At 40.5% G+C, this 20,679-nt stretch overlaps 2 protein-coding genes across 3 annotated transcripts in view; one reads left to right on the top strand and one right to left on the bottom strand.

The window, feature by feature from the left end:
- ntpcr (nucleoside-triphosphatase, cancer-related) overlaps positions 1 to 9,501 on the top strand; it is a 34,681-nt gene extending 25,180 nt beyond the window's left edge. Inside the window, exon 6 of the mRNA XM_086093854.1 lies at positions 9,425 to 9,501. The gene's annotated coding sequence lies outside the window, so the exon portion shown is untranslated. The remainder of the gene's footprint in view (positions 1 to 9,424) is intronic.
- mymx (myomixer) overlaps positions 1 to 16,467 on the bottom strand; it is a 29,982-nt gene extending 13,515 nt beyond the window's left edge. For both annotated transcript variants that reach the window (XM_086093844.1, XM_086093845.1), the window contains exons 1-16: positions 15,819 to 16,467; positions 15,221 to 15,310; positions 13,883 to 13,999; positions 10,531 to 10,683; positions 9,371 to 9,562; positions 8,972 to 9,055; positions 8,654 to 8,772; positions 8,449 to 8,563; positions 8,290 to 8,367; positions 8,073 to 8,188; positions 7,254 to 7,413; positions 4,263 to 4,387; positions 4,071 to 4,167; positions 2,480 to 2,629; positions 2,213 to 2,362; positions 62 to 318 (exon numbers count right to left, since the gene is read on the bottom strand). In XM_086093844.1, coding sequence (XP_085949970.1) covers positions 62 to 318; positions 2,213 to 2,362; positions 2,480 to 2,629; positions 4,071 to 4,167; positions 4,263 to 4,387; positions 7,254 to 7,413; positions 8,073 to 8,188; positions 8,290 to 8,367; positions 8,449 to 8,563; positions 8,654 to 8,772; positions 8,972 to 9,055; positions 9,371 to 9,562; positions 10,531 to 10,683; positions 13,883 to 13,999; positions 15,221 to 15,310; positions 15,819 to 16,322 — 2,507 coding nt within the window. In that variant the 5' untranslated portion in view covers positions 16,323 to 16,467. The remainder of the gene's footprint in view (positions 1 to 61; positions 319 to 2,212; positions 2,363 to 2,479; positions 2,630 to 4,070; positions 4,168 to 4,262; positions 4,388 to 7,253; positions 7,414 to 8,072; positions 8,189 to 8,289; positions 8,368 to 8,448; positions 8,564 to 8,653; positions 8,773 to 8,971; positions 9,056 to 9,370; positions 9,563 to 10,530; positions 10,684 to 13,882; positions 14,000 to 15,220; positions 15,311 to 15,818) is intronic.
- Between the last annotated feature and the right edge of the window lie 4,212 nt (positions 16,468 to 20,679).

The following is a 20,679-nucleotide window of genomic DNA, read 5'->3' as shown; positions in this document are numbered from 1 at the left end:
GGGGGAAGTAAGTCATGCATTTGAATTAAACGATATCTCAATTAATGTCACTTGATCTTACTTTCTGTCCACCTCTTCCATACGTGATGACAAGCCACGTGTGTGTGGGTGACTGTGGCCATGGAGACGCTCCACCTCTTGTCTGAGAGCAGCGAGCTCCAGGCCACGAATGGCTACTTCTTTCTCCAGCCGACAGCTCTCTTGCTCTGCAATTGATGTTGTTTCAGGGCCATGGGCTAGCGAGGACTCCTTCATGGAAAGCTCCACAGTCTCCAGCCAGGCCTCCAGGCTTCCAAGTGCCTGTAGTACTTTAAAAACCTTTATAGTAAAGAAACAGAACGTCAGAGTGTGTGAGAGAGCTGCTTTTCATTGGAAGAAACTTTGCCCAGTTTGAGCAATGGCTACGGTAAGAACTGATTTGCCTTTTATAATATAATAAAGGCAAGGCAAGGCAAGGCTGCTATATACCACTTTTCATACAGAGGAATTTCTAAAAAGCTTCACAGAAAACAAGACAGTGAACATATAAAAATTAATTAAAATTAAAGTAAAATACCAACAAATAAACAATAAACAAAGGAAACAGCAAATAAAGGATCTAAATAAAAGACCTACAGCAGCTACACTGCAATACAAACAGAAAAAGCCTGGGACATGAAAGCGACTAGAGTTGGGGCACATTTAAGATCATCACGAAGCTGGTTACCTTTATGTAAAGCAGCTTCGCCCAATTCAGCATGTAACAGGTAGCCAGTGTAGGGATTTAAGAACAGGAGTGATATAAAACTCTGACAGGAGCATTCTGAATAAGCTTAAAAGGAACCCCGACTGTCATGACAAGTATATTATTTATTTGGTTGTTACCAGCATGAGATTCATTTTCAAAAATCATTTCCAGTTTAATATATTTTGTTGAAACTTTATTTGGACGTACGCTGTCATCGTTATTTACGTCGCACCACATTCAGTGTGTAGTGACGTAGAATGGCGGCTGGCTCATTGCCGAGCAATGTAAAACGACTATAAAGAAAGCAAGGAAGGCTTCCGTAACATTCCTAAATGGACAATCAAAACTCTTGAATGCGTCTGGTGAATGACGAGAGCACGGCGTGGGGGAGAGTGACTCTCCCGATAGCATGTTGTTTGTTTAGGAACATACTGAGGCTTACCTTGCTTTCTTTATAGGCATTTCACAGCCTGCCGCCATTCTACGTCACTACGTACTGAATGCGTTGCGACGTAACGTCCAAATAAAATTTCTACAAAATGTATTAAACTGGAAATAATTTTTGAAAAATGAATCTCATAGTTATGTTAGTAACAACCAAATAAACAATATAGAGCAAACTTGTCATGACAGTTGGGGTACCTTTTAAGATGTCTGAGTCTTTTTAGGAAGGTCAAACAAAAGCTGTTACAGTAGAGATGAAGGCGTGAATGAGTTTTTGTAAGTCTCGTCTGGACATATTTCTGGATCTTGCTATTTGTTTAAGATGATAGAAATCTGATTCAGTTATGGCCTTGTTATGAGTGGAAAAATCCCGGTCTGTCTGAGTCAGTTATAACACTGACACTGGTCATCCTGGAAGGGGGGTTCCCACATTTGTAGCCCCTAATCAAGGTTTCTTATTTTCCCCATTGTTATTTTTTATTATTATTTTTTTTATTTTTTCTCTCCTTGCACTCCTGTATGGCTAAGATCAGGGGATGTTGTTAATATTTGTCAACTGTGGATGTGCAAAGCCCTCTGAGACACTTTTGTGATTAAGGGCTTAAACTTAACTTGACTTGACCGAGATTTCTAACTTGAGTTTTTGTCCTTGGCAGTTTACTTGCTATAAGCACCGACAGAGTGATTCTAAGGGACCAAAGTCACTAGGCGACAAATCCAAGAAAATCTGTGTGTCTTCTGCATAACTATGATAGGCAACATTACTGTTGTGAATGACTTGATCCAGTAGAAGCATGTACAGGTTAAATAAAAGCGTTCTAAGAGTCGAACCCTGAGGACTCCGCATGTCATGATGACCCGTTCAGATGTATAAAGTCAATATTCACTTAATAAGATTGTAAATCATAACAAACATATCAAACAGACACTTAAAAGATCATCCTAAGATTCTTACAACGGAAAATCATACACAATCATCTGCCATAACTCTAGTTAGTCCAAGAAAAATCATTTCTGTCTGACTGTGAGAGTACAGGTTACCCGAAAGCTCTGGTCTTCTGAGGCCTGCAAGAACACGGCATTCCTCTGGTGCCTCCTCTGCAGCTCTTCCCAAAGCATCTCCAGCTGGCCCAGGAATTGCTCTATCTTGGTGCTGCCTGGATGCTGTGCACGGACCAACCCGTGGCCCTCCTGAGAATGGGGCATTCTGATCATTTGAATCAATGTATAACAACGCCGATCATCAACTAACACAGATTAGCTCATTGTATGCATTGTAACTCATTCAGAAAGAAAACTGTAGCTTACTCTTTTGACCACCTCTATCCTGGCTTTATTGGTGAGGATTTCTTGTTGCACTACATGTTGGCACCGACTGGCTGCCTCTAGTCCCTCGAAAGTGGCTATTGAGCACACTTGTGTGGCCATAGAAACATTTTCCTTTAGCCATGACAGAGTCTGAAAAACATGAGAGCAATCAGGTTAAAGAGATGGAAAGTTAGCTTAAAGGGAATCGGCATTCACAGAATAAGAACACTGAGTTAGCTTAAAGGAATAATACCGCTACTGTACTCAGAATGAGGTGTTGTTTCCGCTCCAGACCCAACAAATAAACTTTGTATAGGTACAAATAAGACTCAACAGTTACTGTTAAACTCAGCATTACACGTGAACACATGAAGATTTGCTCATTATGAAACATGACATAATGTCTAGCTCCTCTGTGGCAAGGCCCCGGGGTGGATGAGATCCGTCTGGAGTTCCTAAAGGCTCTGGATGTTGTGGGGCTGTCGTGGTTGACACGCCTCTACAACATCGCGTGGACTTCGGGAACAGTGCCTCTGGAGTGGCAGACCGGGGTGGTGGTCCCCCATTTTAAGAAGGGGAATGGAGGGTGTGTTCCAACTATAGAGGGATCACACTCCTCAGCCTCCCTGGTAAGGCATCTCTGCTTTTTGCAGATGATATGGTGCTATTGGCTTCTTCAAGCCATGATCTTCAATTCTCACTGGAGCAGTTTGCAGCCGAGTGTGAAGCGGTTGGAATGAAAATCAGCACCTCCCAATCCCAGACCATGGTCCTCAGTCGGAAAAGGGTGGAGTGCCCTCTCCTGGTCGGGGATGAGATCCTGGCCCAAGAGGAGGAGTTCAAGTATCTTGGGGTCTTGTTCACGAGTGAGGGTAGGTTGGAGCGGGAGATTGGCAGGCGGATCGGTGCAGCTTCTGCAGTGATGCGGACTCTGTATCGGTCCGCTGTAGTGAAGAAACAGATGAGTCGAAAGGCAAAGCTCTCGATTTTCCGGTCGATCTACGTTCCTACCCTTACCTATGGTAACGAGCTGTGGGTCGTGACCGAAAGAACAAGATCCCGGATACAACCGGCCAAAATGAGTTTCCTCCGCAGGGTGTCTGGGCTCTCCCCTAAAGATAGGGTGAGAAGCTCGGTCATCCAGGAGGGACTCAGTGTCGAGCCACTACTTCTCCACGTTGAGAGGAATCAGTTGAGGTGGCTTGGGCATCTAGTTCGGATGCCTCCTGGACCGGCGGGAGGCCCCGGGCACGACCCAGGGCACGACCCAGGGCACGCTGGAGAGACTATGTCTCTCGGCTGCCCTAGGAACGCCTTGGGATCCCGTCGGAGGAGGTGATTAAAGTGGCTGGGGAGAGGGACGTCTTCCCTGCTAAAGCTGCTGCCCCCGCGACCCGACCCCAGATAAGCGGTAGATAATAGATGGCTAGACATAATGTCTGTTGCCTGTTATAAGAGAACGATGTAAGAACAAGCGTGAACAAATGGAGTGCTAACTTTGAGCGATTCACGCAATGTAATTCAATGGATGGAAAACGAGACTTGAGTTTTAAAAAGTGATTTTTGGTGCTGCTGGCAGAGGTTGGTTTACCTTGTCAGCTGACACAGTGAACTTCTGGAGCTGAATATGAAGCTGTGGGTGGCCTTTCGGGGCATTGCCACGCTTGGGCTCACCTCTAAGCTTCCTGCTGGAAAGAACACACAGACATGCAACTTTTATTATGACTTACATAAAGGCCTCTCATTACATAAGAGAGAGGGAGTGAAGCTCGACAGAAATTACCTTTCCCTCTTCGACTGATGACTGATGATGACATCATCGGCCCCATCTTCCATGGGTGAGGAGGTGTGGTTCACACATTGCTGTGCCTGGCTTTGCTTAGTACTCCCACAGCATTCAGATGTACTCTGGTGGAAAATAAATAAATAAATTATTAAACGTAAGATAAAATGTATTGGCAACATGCTGCAAACTTGAGGCAAGCTTGCTGCTAATGGACACTTGTCAACTGTTGAATGATACAAAACGAATTATAAAGGTTATTTCTTTACTCAGTCAAAATAAACATTACACGACCAAGGATAAATTAACTCATTCAAACCCCAAAACGTGTAAAAACGTTTTTTAATACTTTGTCCGTCACTCCCAAAAACGTATTTGCACATTCTTTGTTTTATTTTCTAATGCAAGAGCATTCAGAAAGCGTTGATGCAGCTTCTGACATGAAGAGGTGGCTTAAAGCAATGGTAGTTATTCAAAAAACAGCCAGCAAGTGGCAGCAGAGTACAAGATATCAGTCAGGGTCATGTTGCAAAAATCTCTTTCCCCCACTGTTTTAAACTGATTTGTGAATAATGATGAAACTTAGCTATATTCTAATGCTAATTGCTACAAAACGGAAACAGATACAAATGTACTTAATTTTATTTGGGTAGGATCCATGTTTAATAGCAATAGAACACAATATTCTGTGAGCCTTGCAAAATCAGTCACAATCCAGTAAAACAGCCGGGAGCAAAGGGGGTTGCTTCAGTGAAATGGCTGGGAGTGAATGAGTTCAAAAATAATCTCGCATGAATAACAATACCACAAAAAATGTGAATTATAACACAGAACAAGATGGGCATTCAAAGCTGTCACGAATCTAACCCCTGATTTAAATCCCACATCCCAATACAAGTGGGATTAATGGAATCGACATCTCTTCCCTACACATTTGCTTCTGTTCACCCTCCTTCATAATATACACAACCCGTCAAGTGTACCCAACTATTCAAAGATTATGAAAGAGAATCTTTTGAAGTGGTATTCTGCTTTTCAGGCCTCATCTAACCCTCTCTTTTCACAAGACACTTCTGCCGACAGTAGTGTTGAAACTCATCTGTTTTTGACTGATCCCCTCTTGAGTGTCTTCCTATGAAGTCATGTCAGCCAAAAACGATCACTTAGCACAGAGTTCATCTGGTCCGCAGGCCTAGCATCTGGCTACACTTAGCCACAGAAACAAATGATGCTCGTGTTTACCTCCAGCAATAAAGAGACCGTACTACTGGCATCCACAGTCAAACCACATAAGTGAGTCACAAACACAGGCGTACACATGACAATGTACACATGTCAGACAACTAAAATTGTTTTGATAAGTGGATATATTTATGCACAATGCACGCTATCAACAGTATTTGCACAGCAAGCTGTGTCTGCGGACACACACAAACCTGCCCAGCTGCTATCATTTAAGTACACACAGGCGCCTAAGGTAAAGCGCTACAAAAATAAGTGACACATGATTTCTACTATTTAGTTTATAAAACGTAATAAGTGATGCACCCACAAAAGTGCAACAAGGAAAGTCAATAAGATTCAGTTCAATGCAGTCAAGGGCTTAGGATAAGAATGTAACCAGTATTACCAGCTCACTGGGCTCAACAGCCTTGTCATTTACAATGGGCCAGTCAAAGCCTGCAAATAATGCAGGAAGCAGGAAAATAAAGTTCAATTAAAAGAAAAATGCAATGGAAATAGTGAAGTTTCACTTTCAGGACTTCCTCAACATACATTTTCTTATAGAACACATTTTATTGATTATTTTTATACAACTACGCAGCATTACTGATGCTACACAGCCGAGTGCTTTTTTTTCCCAGATATGCTCACAGTTTGTCATTATAAATGTATGGCCCGCTTGGTCCAAGTAGCAACATTCACATACAGTACTTGATCATTTTCTTACATGGTTACCAGAATGTAATTTCAGATCATGATCCAGTCACCCTGGATTGACCCACCATCTATAAATACACCAAATGGCTGTACTTTGCTAAGGCGGCTGAGCCAGGATATTATTCTGTCATAAAGTAAAAGGCTATGTAAACTAGTTGACTTTGAGGTGATGGGTAAAAGTGTGTTCAGCACGGTTGCATAGTCAGAAGTTTGACATTTTTCATGGAACCTTGAGAGGTTCTTACGCCGGGATGCTAGGTGGTGTAGTTCTTAAGATTGGCCTTGGTCTCAAGACTACTTCCTTAAGGGTCTTGGTTTCACCTCGGAATTGAAGGCATTTTGTCTCAGTCTTGGACAGGGCGGACTCCAAATTTTTGATCAAGACCGGTTGAGATCCGGTCAGTACTACTGTCATCAGTGAGAAACGCAGAATGCAGGTGTTGCGCCTGGAATGCCACGCCTCTAGATTTCAGATTTGTTTCCTTATACTACTTAAAAAAACAACAACATACCAGAATTTGTTTTTTTGTTGCAAGTGTAATGAAAAAAAGAATGATGGTCATTTTGTGCTGTTTTATTTTTTGGGGGGTGATTTTTCTTATAATAATATAATATATACAGTATTGGTCTTGTCTCAGTTTCAACCTCCAAAAGTCTTGGTCTTGTTTCAGTCTTGATAATGTCTCGGTTGGTGTGATCGTGACTTCAACACTTGGAGTTGTTACAAATGGATAGCCATAGTGTTTCAAGACAGGATATGGGACCATCTCACGACTGGGAACTCTGGCAATGTACTGCAATGCATTACCACCTAGTAAAAATGAAAAAATGCTCGCTGGGTGTCAATCTGGAATCTGCTCACATCCTACCCCAAATACACTGTTATTAAGGAAAACCCTTCTCAAACTAAAAATACGGCATTTTCCCAACCATCTGACACTTTATGTGCGGTGGCCACAGATGTTGCTGGCACTGATGACATATTTCCCCTACTAGCTAAGAGCCACTGTGGTCATGCTAGTAACAGTTTGTAATACCTTCACTGCTTACCGTATAGTCTTCAACATGACTCTGCCATTCTGTATCTTTCTTTCCCACGGTTTGAGTCTCCGTTCCCATTCTGCATTGGAGTTCTTGGGCTGGTGTCAAGGGGTCAGCATCTTCCCTGGTGAATGTTGAGCCCGCGGGAGGGAGGGCTGTCCGGTCACTCCTGCAGGGCAAGCAAGTGATTGCTGCGGCGCTGACAGCAGGGCTTTAAAAGGCCCACAATAAAGTCCAATTATGGTTGTGAATTTTCTGCCAGTGTTTGTGTCTTTTGGATTTAAATAGCCTCGGCACACAGCTTAAACGACAGCGGTTACGTCATTTATGGAACTGAAGATCGTCCCCCAGTAAGACATGCTGTCAGCCTGAAAGAGTTTTTTCATGGTCGGGCAAGGATGAGCATGATTCTTCCCAAAGATATTTCCTCATTTGCTGTTTTGATGATGGTGGTGGAGAGCACTGTCTAATGTTGGTCCAAAAACTCCATGGGTGTTCTCTTGGACTAAGATGCGGTGACTGTAGAAGCCATCAGCTTGTTGTTTATACATGAATTCATTCAGGCTTTCCTTTTAATTTGGCATCCTCTATATAGTACATCAAACTTGTTACATCACTCGCTGCCTTCAAATTAGTTTATTGTTTTCAATAAAAAGCATTCATTTACATTATGGACATTTACTGTTTTAAACGCATTTCGTGGTCCTTCCTTAAAATTTACCCACACTATATTTGCCTTTACTGACGTCAGACAAACGTGTGTGTGTGTGTAGGTGCATGTGACTGTGTGTTCACAACATAGTTTTGCATCCTGACCCGCTAGCTTACCTGAAAACCTTCTGAAGAGAAACCCAGCAGTCCCTGACCTCACTCTGCTTCTGTGTTACACCGGCAGCCAGAGCAGGGTGGAGATTTGACAGCTGGGACACACTCACATCTAACATCTAGCACACACAGGCACGTCGGTTAGGTAGCGAGTTTTTCTACAAAAACACTTTTAGGTTTGGAAATACTGTGTTTTATTTGGGGAAAAGATCGTTCCTACCATGATTTGACTGGCAATGTCACGGATTTCTCTGTCTCCGAAGAGGCCTGGCTCTTTTGAGGCAGATATGCTTTTCATCTGAGATAAAAGCAGAGGCCCCAGTGATGTCATACTCATGTGTTGAACAATGGAAAAACATAATGAAGATAATTAGAATACCATGTTATTAATGGCAAATAATGTGTTGTCAGCCTGCTGGTAAAATGAGGATACTTCCAGTGCGAGATGAAGATTGTCTTGGTGTTTTTTCAGATGAGACTGCACCTTCAGCCACCTGGTTACAGAGCAGAAAACAATTTTAAAAAAAGATATACTTTAATGTATCTTTCCTTTAGTATATTAGTTCATCTTGATGAACACTCACATTTTATTGATATTTTTTCTCCTGCTGGAGATGCCTTTACTATCTGACTTCCCTTGTTTCTCCAGTTTTACAGCCATGTGATTGATCTCTTCATGCAGGGTTCTGTATAGCTGCTCATCCTACAGTAAAACAACGAAACAAAATGAATAATTCAATTATAAATGTATAAAAGTTCTTTTTGCACCCCGGAACATCAATGGTTGGGAAGCTTTGCTAAAAGTGGAATAACATTCAGTATACTATATATTAAATAATGGTTGTACTTAAATTGAATGCTTTGTTTATATATCACTGTTCTCAATTATTGCTAACGCTCACCTGTTTCAAATTTAAAATTCTTCTGGTTAGTTGCATTTTGTCAACATTTGCACCCAGGACATTAACAAGAGACTGATCCTCTTCCTGTTGGCACACATAAAGTCAGAGTTTATAGCCTCCATTAGTTGGGAATCCAGCCAATTTTTTTTAAAGGCGCCAGGATAATACCACATTATACCTGCCGTCAAGGAAGGGCATAAACAGAAATTAGCCCCCAGCGTGAGTGGATTAGCAACTACTGTAAATAAGTGATAAAACGTCACCTTCAAAAGGAACAACCCTCACTCTATTCATGCAGGTTTATTACCAGTAATCATTGTCCTTGTGCCAACTTGTTCAGAAAATAAGGTAATCTAATCTCTTGGCTGAATAATCATGTTCAATTTAGCTGCACTTTACCTTCTCTTTAATCCATGTCTCAAGCTTGTCCACTTTTTTGTTGAACTCCTGCAGGTTTTTAGAACCTCCCAGGACCCTGGATTGAGTGGCAGCTGTCTGTTTCAGAATGTTCCATTGGTCTTTCAGCTGGCTGAGCTGATTCTTCACAAGGTCAGAAGTGGGATTTAGCTTGCAGATGAGCTGATCGCCCGTCTTTTGAAATGGAGACAAATAAAATGGCATTGTTCAGGAAAAGCAACCTGATATGCTTCAGAATCTTCATACATTAAGTGTTTTTTTGGTCATACAGTCAAAAAACCAGTTGGGTCCAAAATAACCCAAATTGGGTCAAGAATGGACCGACCCAACTATTTTAGTTATTTAACCCAAAAAGTTGGGTCAAATGATTAAGGATAACCCACAAAACAACCCTGGGATGGTTTGTGGGTTATTTAATTATAAGTTGGGTCAAATTAAATTAATAGACCAAAACGCAACCCATTTTTTGGGGGTTGCTTTGTGGGTTTGTAATTTGACCCAACTTTTTGGGTTAATTGAATAACCCAATTGAATTGGGGCAAAATTAAGCCAACCCAACTTTTTGAGTTATTTAACCCAAAAAGTTGTGTCAAATTAAATAAATGACCAACAAAGCAACCCAGTTTTTTTTTTGGGGGGGGGGGGGGGTATTAATTTCATCCAATTTTGGGTGTTATTTGAATAACCTAATTGAATTGGGTCATAAATGATCCCAACAAACTTTTAGAGCTATTTAACCCAAAAGTTTTGGTCAAATTAAATTAATAACCCAAGCAACCCAATTTTTGGGGGTTGTTTGTGGACTATTTAGTTGACCCAAGTTTTTGAATTAATTGAATAACCCAAAAAGTTGGGGTGGTCGCGTTTTTTTTTTTTTTTTACCCATTTCGAGTTATTTTTGACCCAACTGTTTTTAGAGTGTACTGGTAGATGTCTATACAAACATCCTTTGGATATAACCTTGAAAAAAAATCGTAGGTTAATTATCTGCAATTTAGCCTTTTCAAGAAGATGAAAAGTATAAACTGTCTGGTTAACTGTGATTAACAGCTGCATTTAAATGCACAGTACCTTAAATGTCGTAACAGGCAGGTAGTTTGCATTTTATTGTCCTGGTTTGTAGTACAGAAAAAAATGTCTACCTGGTTGAGTTGAATTAAGGTGTTGTCAAAGTCTTTAAGATCTCGCTGAAGTATTTGAGAGGCTTCATCCCAGTCCTGCAGGGGGCAGCCCTGAATTTTGGAGTCATCCTTCAGCTTCTGGTCTTGCAGTTTGCTTTTGCTCCATGTCTCAGCCTGCAAAGCCAATTTCCTGTTAGTCCGTTTCATTATAATCCTTTTTTTTTAATACAAGTACATCCAATATTCATCAGAATTTGGTTACATATTTCATAGAACTGTCTAACTTCTGTTAAAGGATCACCTGCGAGTCGCATGACATCAGATGTGTTACGTTTCAAGACAAAGTGGTAGTATAGTGTTAGCAAATACAGTGCTATTTCTGCTGATGAGGAGAGAAAAGAGGCCTTGGCTCCCAGTCCTTCAGACACATCAAGAAACACTTTGTTCTCAATGTCATATTATGCAGAGCAGACGTTTCACATGACCACTGCCAGGACATGATTGCATAAGGCTTTGTGCTTTTTGTTTTCTGGCCGATGATGTAAAGAGTGAGAACTGAAAAGCAGGTGACAAAAGCCAAAACCTTTTGGAAAATTGTCATTTGTTTGCTATAAAGCTGCCAGATATAAAGTGCCAGGGATCCATTCAGTCACAATGACTGAATCAATAAATTAATAGTCTGGTACTTCCAGTTCTAAGCAAGATCCTAGCTGGAGCATATATAAATCAACAAAGCTTTTATTTTCCACAGAGCTGTTTTTATGTACTTCATCAAACGTTAAATTACAGTTTCAGTGCACAAATAAGCCATTACAATTTAAGGGAATCAAATGTAATACTGAATAAGAAACTCACTTCCGCATCTGCATTAAACATCTCGACCGCACGTGACATCGCCCTTAAACAACACTTAGCCCGAGAATAAAACGTCAAACGTGTGATGTCACTTGGCCTCAAAGAAGCATGTTTACGAGCCCCTTGAGGCATCCAAGGTATTTCTGTGTAGAACAGAAGGAAAAAAGCTTGACATAATGTGCCTGCTGCTATCGCCTCACACTGGAAGGCTCTCATGGCTCACAATGACCTCATACAGGAAGTCTATGATTCCCTTGTTTCTTCCTGTCCATTTTGCACAACAATGGCTTGTACAGTTGGGCCTTAGGCAAGCCCCCCCCCCCCCAAAAAAAAGAACACCAATATTTGAAGTTTAGATTGTTTAGATTGCTTCTATAATATGAAAAACCTGTGACTTCACTGAAAACAGACCTGCAGATAACGTCATCCTTTGACGAATCTATTTAGAAAGTAAAATGGCTTCGTTTCAGACAACCTTTTATTCCCAAAAGCCTATTTTAGCAATTGAAGGTAGAAGCAAGGATACAAGTGTACATTTTTACACGTTGTAAAATATTGTCCATTCAGCCACATTTTTAACTGCTCCAGTAATGTGACTTGGCCCTGAAAACAACTGTGAGAGTGCAGCTTCCTATACTTTGTCATGGAAAAGGCTTGGTGAAAGTTGTGATGTTTTGCAGAACAGCTTTCGAGACAGATGGTGTGTTTCTCCGTGTGCTGACCGGATTTGTGACCTTAGCCTCAGGCACTAAGCTCTTATAAAATTCCTAACCCTCCAAAAAAAAAAAATGTATTTAAAAAAAATCATCAGCTCGAGCAATCAACTCCTTTTTAACCCATTATGTCCTGAGGTATCTAAATCTCTGACTTAACACACTTAACAGTATTTCAACACATTGACTAACCCAAAGGCAGCTCAGTTTGATACATGAACAATGCGCTACATATTGTATTCTTGAGATTCATTCTAATTCTAGTTCTTATTACTAAAACCCAAGTGTTATGTGCGTCCTTGGCCAGATTGACTGGACAAAATGTCCTTCTGCCAAACTGCAGGTCCACCGGCATGGAAGTAAGGATGAGATAACGCAACCCGTTCTGCAGCTCATAGAGCCATAGGCGTGAAGAGATGAAGCCAAACAATGATCTCATCGCTAAATAATTGCTTCACTTGTGGCGCTTTTCCCTTCTCGTCTCCCTTGAGCTGAACACCGCTTATTCAGTTCTTGGGACAAAATAAGAAGCAGGACATATTTTGGCTGATTCCATTCTTAGGCATAATATACGGCTTATAAATTAAATACAGGCTTGCTTCTTTTTACTTCGGTGGTTATAAAGGTTAAAAATAAAACATTACTCCAGAATGAGACTGACTGCAGTGGAATAATGTGCAGCACGCTGCACAAAAAAAGACAGTATACATTTTTTTTACAGCAAACCAATCGCAGTTTTTCAAGTTCTGTATTTACTGTTTTAATTAGTTGATCATAATCTGAGAACTGTCAGCATTAGTCAGCAGTCAGCAGCTAAATTTGATCATTTCCAACATATTTGTGATATTATTAATATAGAGCAGAAATCGTTTCGAGCCCTTGAGAAACAATGCGTTGTATTTGTTGACATCTAAATTGTTCTCATGTAAATAATACAGTCATAATAGTCATGTAAATAATACGTCATAAAACATACAGTGTGAAGTAAATTAATTTGCTCTAAGCTTAAACTCTTTCCTTAATGATAATCATATTATATATATATATATATATATATATATATATATATAAAATTTAAAGCAAGTAAAAGGAGAAGAAAGGAAAACATGATAGAAATACTGGAGAGAGAAAAAAAGGTCAGAATAGGTGAATCCGCGTGTGCAAAACCACAGGGATATGCTGTATAACAATTACTGTGTTTGCAGCGCACTACTGTCATCTAGTGGCGGTTTATAAGTATTGCCGGAATCAATGCGCGCAATGCCTGATGAGGATAAGCGGATCAGAAAATGGATGGCCGTATAATAACTATCCTCTGCATATAATGATGACTTCTGAGGCATGTTTACCCGAAATTTTGGAATAATCAAATGGTATCACTTTTAGGGTGCTTAGAGTTTCGTTCAATGACAGTTTAAAAAAAAAAAAACCTCAGCGGTAAAGTAGAAAATAGTTTTCATGGTCTTTTCACAACAGTAAAAAACACAGGACAGGACAAAAAGTTGATGCATGGTAGCAATGATTCTACATGTATTTAAGACAGGCAGCCAGATTCCTGCTATTGCCCAAGCATACGGGAATGTCGCACACAAGTGCAGCTTCTAACTGTTTTTTTTCCTATTTTCTCTCTGTCTACCAATCAAGAGGCCCTTACAGCCTCGTTAAAACAACATATTTACTGGTGATCTGAAGCGCAGCGCTATAGGTAAATGCAGTTCAAATTTGTCATTTTTTGTTCGTACGAGGCAAGTGTTGTCGGAAGGATCATTTTATGAACACGTGAACATACAGTATTATAGATTTACCTGCAGTACTTTCTTGTTAAAGAGAGATGTGTGCTGAGTATAGCAGTCACTGTGGGATGGAACATCTGCTGTCGCTTCAATCTGTGCATGATGCTGACATCTTTGAGCATCTTTCTCCTGCCGATCGCACAATGGAAAGTTTAAAACGTCAGTCTGGAAGTTAGCAAATATCTATTATTCTTCAGGATTTGTGAAAAAAATAAATGTCATGATTCTAGCCTCTGTCCGTCTGTTCAGGATGGCGTGAGCTGGAGTGTATGCCAGCAGGTTTTGGCTGGAAGGCAGACTTACACCCTGGACTAGTCACCAGCCACTCAGAGTGCATATAAAGACAGACACTCAGACAGCCATTCACACATTTACAAAGACTGACCATGTTTGTTTCCCAAGGCCGCTCTTTACTAAACAAACAATAATAAAAAAAAATAACACTAAAAACTCCCTCCATGTCAGCATTATATTGAATTTTACAAATGAACACGATGCTCCCACTAGACAAGCATTCCTGCAGCTCTCCGGTCGGGAAACACCTGGCGACATGAAGGAAGCAGGAATTGGCAGATCCTCCAATGTCAGCCTTTCGACGGAGGCTCAATTAAGTTTTTATCTCCTGCTCTGTTTTTATCTTTGGCTCAAAAAAACAACAAATTCTATCATTTAAAAAGTGTTAGTTACAGTATTTGGAATAAAAATGTTTAACTGAGTAGTTAGTATGAGAGGCAACGAAGACGTGTTATGTAGTCGATTAACCCAAAAAGGACAAGGGAGGCCATCGCTGTGTGTTATTATTACCGGCCTCCATGTGGACTTTACAATATCTTCTCTTTTGTTAACATCTTCCCTGACCTCATGTTTTCCAGTGAGCAGTGCCTCTGAAGGGTGTGCTGTAACAGAGCACTACACGCACACACACACACACACGCACACACACACACACACACACACACCCCCACTCACGTACACACAGGAATACAGCGATGACTTCAACGAGCACGTCGCCAAACATAACAATACGCTTTGCCCAATGTCATGCAACACACTACATACAGCACAGCGGATTGGGTTATTCTGCTGACTGATGACTTTTTACATTTAGTGACAGCCAAACAAGAAGAAACTAAAGAACTCAATCTGGCCTTGTCATAGTCTTGCATTAACTGCCCCACAAATGTAACGTATCAGGAATGGGGGGGGGGGGGGGGGGGGGGTAAATGTACTTCCAACAAATATGCCAAAACAGTTCAAACATGAACGTTTCGTCAAAGAAGAAAAAAAAAGTCATCACATTTTACTCAAAAACAAACAAACAATTAAACTGCCAAATTTAGCAATTCTTACCTGTTGGATGGACTTGTGTCGATTTAGTTTTGACTTGGTTTGCCCCTGCAGCGCTGGATAATCCTCACTATTGTTTGTTTTCAGTAAAACCTAAAATTACAAGACAAATTCCGATGTTGGCATTGATATAAATATACAGCAAGGTTGCTAGCATGACAAAGCTAGCAGAATATGGAAGGAGATACATTCATGCATAGAGACTGCTTACATTTAAATAACATTTGTGACTTTAGTAAAATAAATAAATAAATAAATAAATAAATAAATAAATAAATAAGCGCAAATATGCTTCAAACTATGCCAGTAATTAGCATCAGGAGGTAAAGACTTGTTCATTAAGTCTAACTACCTTAAAGGAAATAATGTTATACATTGCGACTGCTAATACTCCAATAGCATTTTGTGACTTAAGTACAAAATAAATAGATAAATAAATAAATAAATAAGCTAGTAATTAGCAACAGAAGGCATCTAAATATGACAATCTTGTAGTTTTAGGTTAGGCTTAATCAGAATAAAACAAACATGGCCCCGTTGTTATTAAAAAAATCCCCAATTTATTTTTTTTTTATTGCTATTCATATTTAGTGTCTTGTACCTTGAACTGAGAGTTGGATTCATTGTCACAGTCGACTCCCACAATCCGAGGAATGTTGAGATCACAAGTGCCGCTGCTGATGTTGTTGTTGTTATTGTGGTTTTTGGAAGTGGATCCCAAAATGGATCTCCATCTTAGTCCCACTGAAATTGTGTTCTCTGGGCTTTTCTTATCCCCAGAGATTGTGATCTTCTTGATGGATCTGGAAACAGCAGAGGAAGGGGCCACGTTCTGGTTGAAGTGGTCTTCCGCGGTCATATCTTCCTGTTTGTGTTTCACGGGGGCTACCTGCTGGCCGGTGGGCGCAACCAGGCAGGGGCCATGTGCGCAGACCTGCTGTCGACTGAGGTAGAGCGAGTTCAGGTTCTGCTGCATTGTGCAGTTATCAAGGCTCTGACATTGCAGATAAGTCTCCGTAAACTCCTGGCATTTGGGCACGGCGGGGACCGACAGCTTAGTCCCAATTGTGAAGGGCTGTATCTTCCTGACAATACTCTCAGACATGGCCAGTGTCCTTCCTGATGGGGGCGAAATTCTGGAGCCCAAATTCACGTTGAAAAGTCTCTCCACTCTCCTCACTCACCACGTCTGCTCGTCCAGTCTGCGCGCTGCTGACAAGTGGAATCTTGAACAGCAAGTGAAGAGGGAGCTCAGTTGTCCACCTTCTTGTGCATGTTGAGAATACATAGCACACAGCCTATGATAGCTTCCTTGGACTCTTGAGAGCTGACACGTTCCCAGACGTGGCGCAGAGCTGTGCCGAGGTGTGTGACGGCTGAAGAGAGGCTTCTCCTGAGGAACTGGACCAGTGAGCCAACCAGACTGCTACTGACGAGCCTGATAACCAGGGACCGCAGCAGGATGAAAACTGCTGGCATGCTGCCTGAATGACTTTCTGCTTGGAGTGAAAAAAAAAAAAAAGGCTCTTGGAAGGAGGGGGAGAGCGGAGGGTTGGTTCAAGAGAGGATGAAGTCACCACCTCTCCATTCTCTCGCTGTCAGGAGCGTGGAGGGGGCTGAGAAGCCTCTGGATGTAAAAACTCCAGCAGTTAATAAAAAAAAAAAGTTCAGAAGAGACAAAGAGTTAAAAGTTAGAATACTCTTCAGAGCCCATCCAGTATGAGGTAATATCCTCGGTTTAATCACACACACTAAATCAGGGTGTAGACAAGACTCTTCTGAAGAGAGTATCTGATGCGCTCGTGAGCTCTGTCTGCCCAGAAGTGAGAGTGAAGTCCAAAGGCACCAGCCTTGTTCTACCTCCATCTGCAGGAAACAGTTGTCACCAAGTTCTCGAGCAGCATGGAACATAACCTCCTGTCACTCATCTCCTTGAGCCTCCGAGCGGCTGGCAGTTGCGCACGTGCGAGCCCAATAGCAGCCAAGCAGATGCTGAACCCCCCCGACTACCACTCCTAGATGGCAACGCACATGTCGGACTGACTGATTGGAATGTTAGGGGTGCGGCGCTTATTTAGAAACAGCGGGGGATTACTGAGGAGGGCAGAGAGCAGAGTAAATATTTGCGGGGAGGAAAAGAGACTTATGCTTATGAAAACTTTTCAAAAAAGGAACTCTCACTTTTTGCTACTTGGCAACAGCACCTGGTCAGAAGGGTACCGTCTCAATCATTTGGAGGCTTACCAAAAGTGATTATCACACACCTCTTTAGTAGTGGAGTTTCCATCCAACCATTTTTGTTCGAATTTTCAAAAAAAAAAGCGAAAATAAAACTGAATGGAAACGCTAGAAATTAAAAAAATGTTTTTGCACTTGGAGGGGGTGGATATTGAAGCATATCGAAAAGAGGAATATGCGAATAAACGCTAACAAGACCGGATACACCTCGCACGTTTTGACCGGATATTACGTCACATGTACGTTTGTAGACGATAAAGTACGATTTGTTTGGGGGGGGGCGACGAAACAGAAATCTTTTGGGAATTAATTAAAGAAGCGAATATTAATGCAATTTTAGATGGAAAACAGCAAAGACACGCAAAAGAATTACGAAAGCAAACTCATATGTCATCGCGCGGCACAGTCGCTTCCTGTTCTTCTTCTTTTTCTTCTTTTAAGTAACTGGTGGATCACATCTCTATGGTGTATAACGCCTCTCAATATTCGCAAAAGAAGAACAGATGGAAACGGGCATAAGTCGCATGTCCGTTTTGCGCATTTTCAGTAAATTTGCTTAAAAATTTCAAAACAATTGGATGGAAACCCCACTATAGACTGCAAAACTGCCATTTTATGTGTTTTACTTTGGGCAACGCAGTAGCCAAGAACTTAGCACGTCTGTTCTAAGGTTTGGGGTTGGGACAATTTAGTTTCGATGCAGATTGTCCCCGCATGGTTGATTATATTTAACTCATTCACTGCCATTGACAGCTATAGCCGTCAACAATTAATTTAAAACATTTCTATTAGTTTAGTTTTTTTCAATTTTAGTTAGTATGAAAACCTAGAATTTCTTTTGTACATTTAGAACATATATAACATTTGTGATTAATCGTGAGTTAACTAGTGAAGTCATGCAAATAATTACGATTATAAATTTTATTCGCCTGATGCCCTTATTTTTTTATAATCTTTTCTTTTCTTTTTTTTTTCTATTATAATTTTTTTTTTTATTAGGGGCGTCAGGTAAGTACAATTTTTAATTGTAATTAATCGCATGACTTCACTAATACAATATATTAAAAAAAACACGAGGTTTTCATACTCTTGTTAACAAAAGTGGGAAATTTAAAAAAAAAGAATATAAATAGTTAAAATAAAATTTTGACGTCTATCGCCGTCAAAGGCAGTGAATGAGTTAATGTCCTTGATAAAAAAAAAATGTAAACTGTTCTTTTGTCCAATCAATTTTTACTTTTAAAACAAATCAAAACAAACAAAAAGATAACGATATTTTCGTGTTGAATTTTTGTGATCCCTCACTGGCTAAATTTCCTTGCTTAGAACAGATCATGTGAAACAATATGATGGATATCAGAAATAGAATCTGCAGAATATTGTGAAAATAATCAAATGTAGTAGACAAAGAAAACAAAGACTATAGAATGGCCCACCCGACCCTGCCTTGAATTGTCTGGTACTCCCTGCCTTTGCTGATGGTTAACCTTCGAGACTAATGAGACAATCAGAGGCAGAGTAGGGCGAGTCATGCAAACAACCCTTCAAATATGGTGCTGCGCTTTAACGGCGGTTTGGAATTTTAGTCCACGGGAAGCACTCTGCGCTCTCAAACCAGACGTGGTCGCAATCCCCGACGTTTCAAAATCATAACGTTAGCCAAGTTACTTAGCCACCCTAACTAACCATACATGATCTCGTTTAATTTCATAGTAGCTAGGCCGTAGTTGATTTTAAAGTAAGTTAAAACAAGAACGGGGACAAATACGCCTAAAACAATATTGAGGTCTAACAAGGCTGTTTTTCCCAATTTTTTGTTCATTGTTCACTAAATATTGTTTTACAACATATATGTTTGTCTCATGATAAGTACATTTTACATTCATTCAGGTTGTTTGCCTTTTTTAGTAATAACTACAAACTAATCTAATCAAGTCATGATCATTTTATTATTGTGAGAAAGTAAATGATGCCTTTTTCTTATATGTTACAGTTTAGACGTTCTGGACTACTTAAAATAAAAAAGAGTATACCCACTTCTCCAGAGACCCCTACACACTGTACTCGGGACCACAACCGTCACCCGGCAGGGCACACATGACTGCCTGCTCCGCGGTCGACATGGTAACTGACACTTTAGAAAGAGATCTACTTTCACTATGAAGTCATCTCGGGAAGATATGACTTGGTGATTAAAATCAGAAATGTACATTCTTCTCTGAACAGGCCAGGGGAGACTTGCCATTAGGTAAACACAGAACTGAGGCCCCATAGAGAGTCTACATATTGCTGGTGTCAGGCCCAAACCTTAGAAGTCACAATTACTGTAGGTAAATTCCTATTTTTCCAAAAGCCTATATAGGTAATTCCACATGTGGTATTTAAATTATTGACCAATCTAAAGTGTTGAAAAATGGCATACTCTCTTTGAGGATGCAATGTTAATGGTTGAACCATTTTGGGGGTCTCCTGGACAGTGATTATTTTGGAGGTATAAATTAAATTTGCATTACCTTTCCTTTGATTGGCTAGGAGAAATCACAAACATGTCCACATTATTATGGCAGTATTTTGTTTATGTTATTCTAATTCTAGGTAACATTTGTCTCCTGGTTAGCACATTTCCATTAGGGGTGTGCCCAAAAATCGATTCTCATAAGAATCGCGATTCTCATTTAGTACGATTCAGAATCGATTTTAAATGTCCCAAAATCGATTTTATTTAAATTATTTTATACTGTCTTGCTTTTGTCTGTGTGCGCCTTTATTTGGAGCGCTGTTCATGTTGTACCCGGTTTGGCCACTGACGGGCAGTGTGGTTCCACGCGGTCTAATACACTGTTAAGTTGTAGCCACATTAGAGAGTAGAAGGAAAAAGTCACGATCAAGTTATTCCAATAATAAGTTGTTTTTTTTGCGTGGAGCCGTTCTTTTGAGTGATAAAAGTGCTGCGAGTAGCATGCTAATTAGCATTAGCGAGTCAGACTGGAGTAGATCATTACGATTCCTTGAACATCTATAAATTGAAGCAAAAATCATTGTCAATCAAATCATTGTGAATAATAAAATCGGCCCTAATCGAAAATCGATTCTGAATCGAATTGCAGGCCCAAAAATCGGAATCGAATCGAATCGTGAGACATTCAGAGATTCCCACCCCTAATTTCCATGTAAACCTGGAAAATCTGGTTCAAGAACTTAAAGTAAACGTCATGACATTTCCT

The sequence above is a fragment of the Leptonotus elevatus genome, chromosome 13, assembly GCF_054856555.1.
Source record: "Leptonotus elevatus isolate MCC_2025b chromosome 13, RoL_Lele_1.0, whole genome shotgun sequence".
Classification (NCBI taxonomy): Eukaryota; Metazoa; Chordata; class Actinopteri; order Syngnathiformes; family Syngnathidae; genus Leptonotus; species Leptonotus elevatus.
Note: the sequence above shows the minus strand (reverse complement) of the source record. Positions and strands in the feature narration are given on the sequence as shown.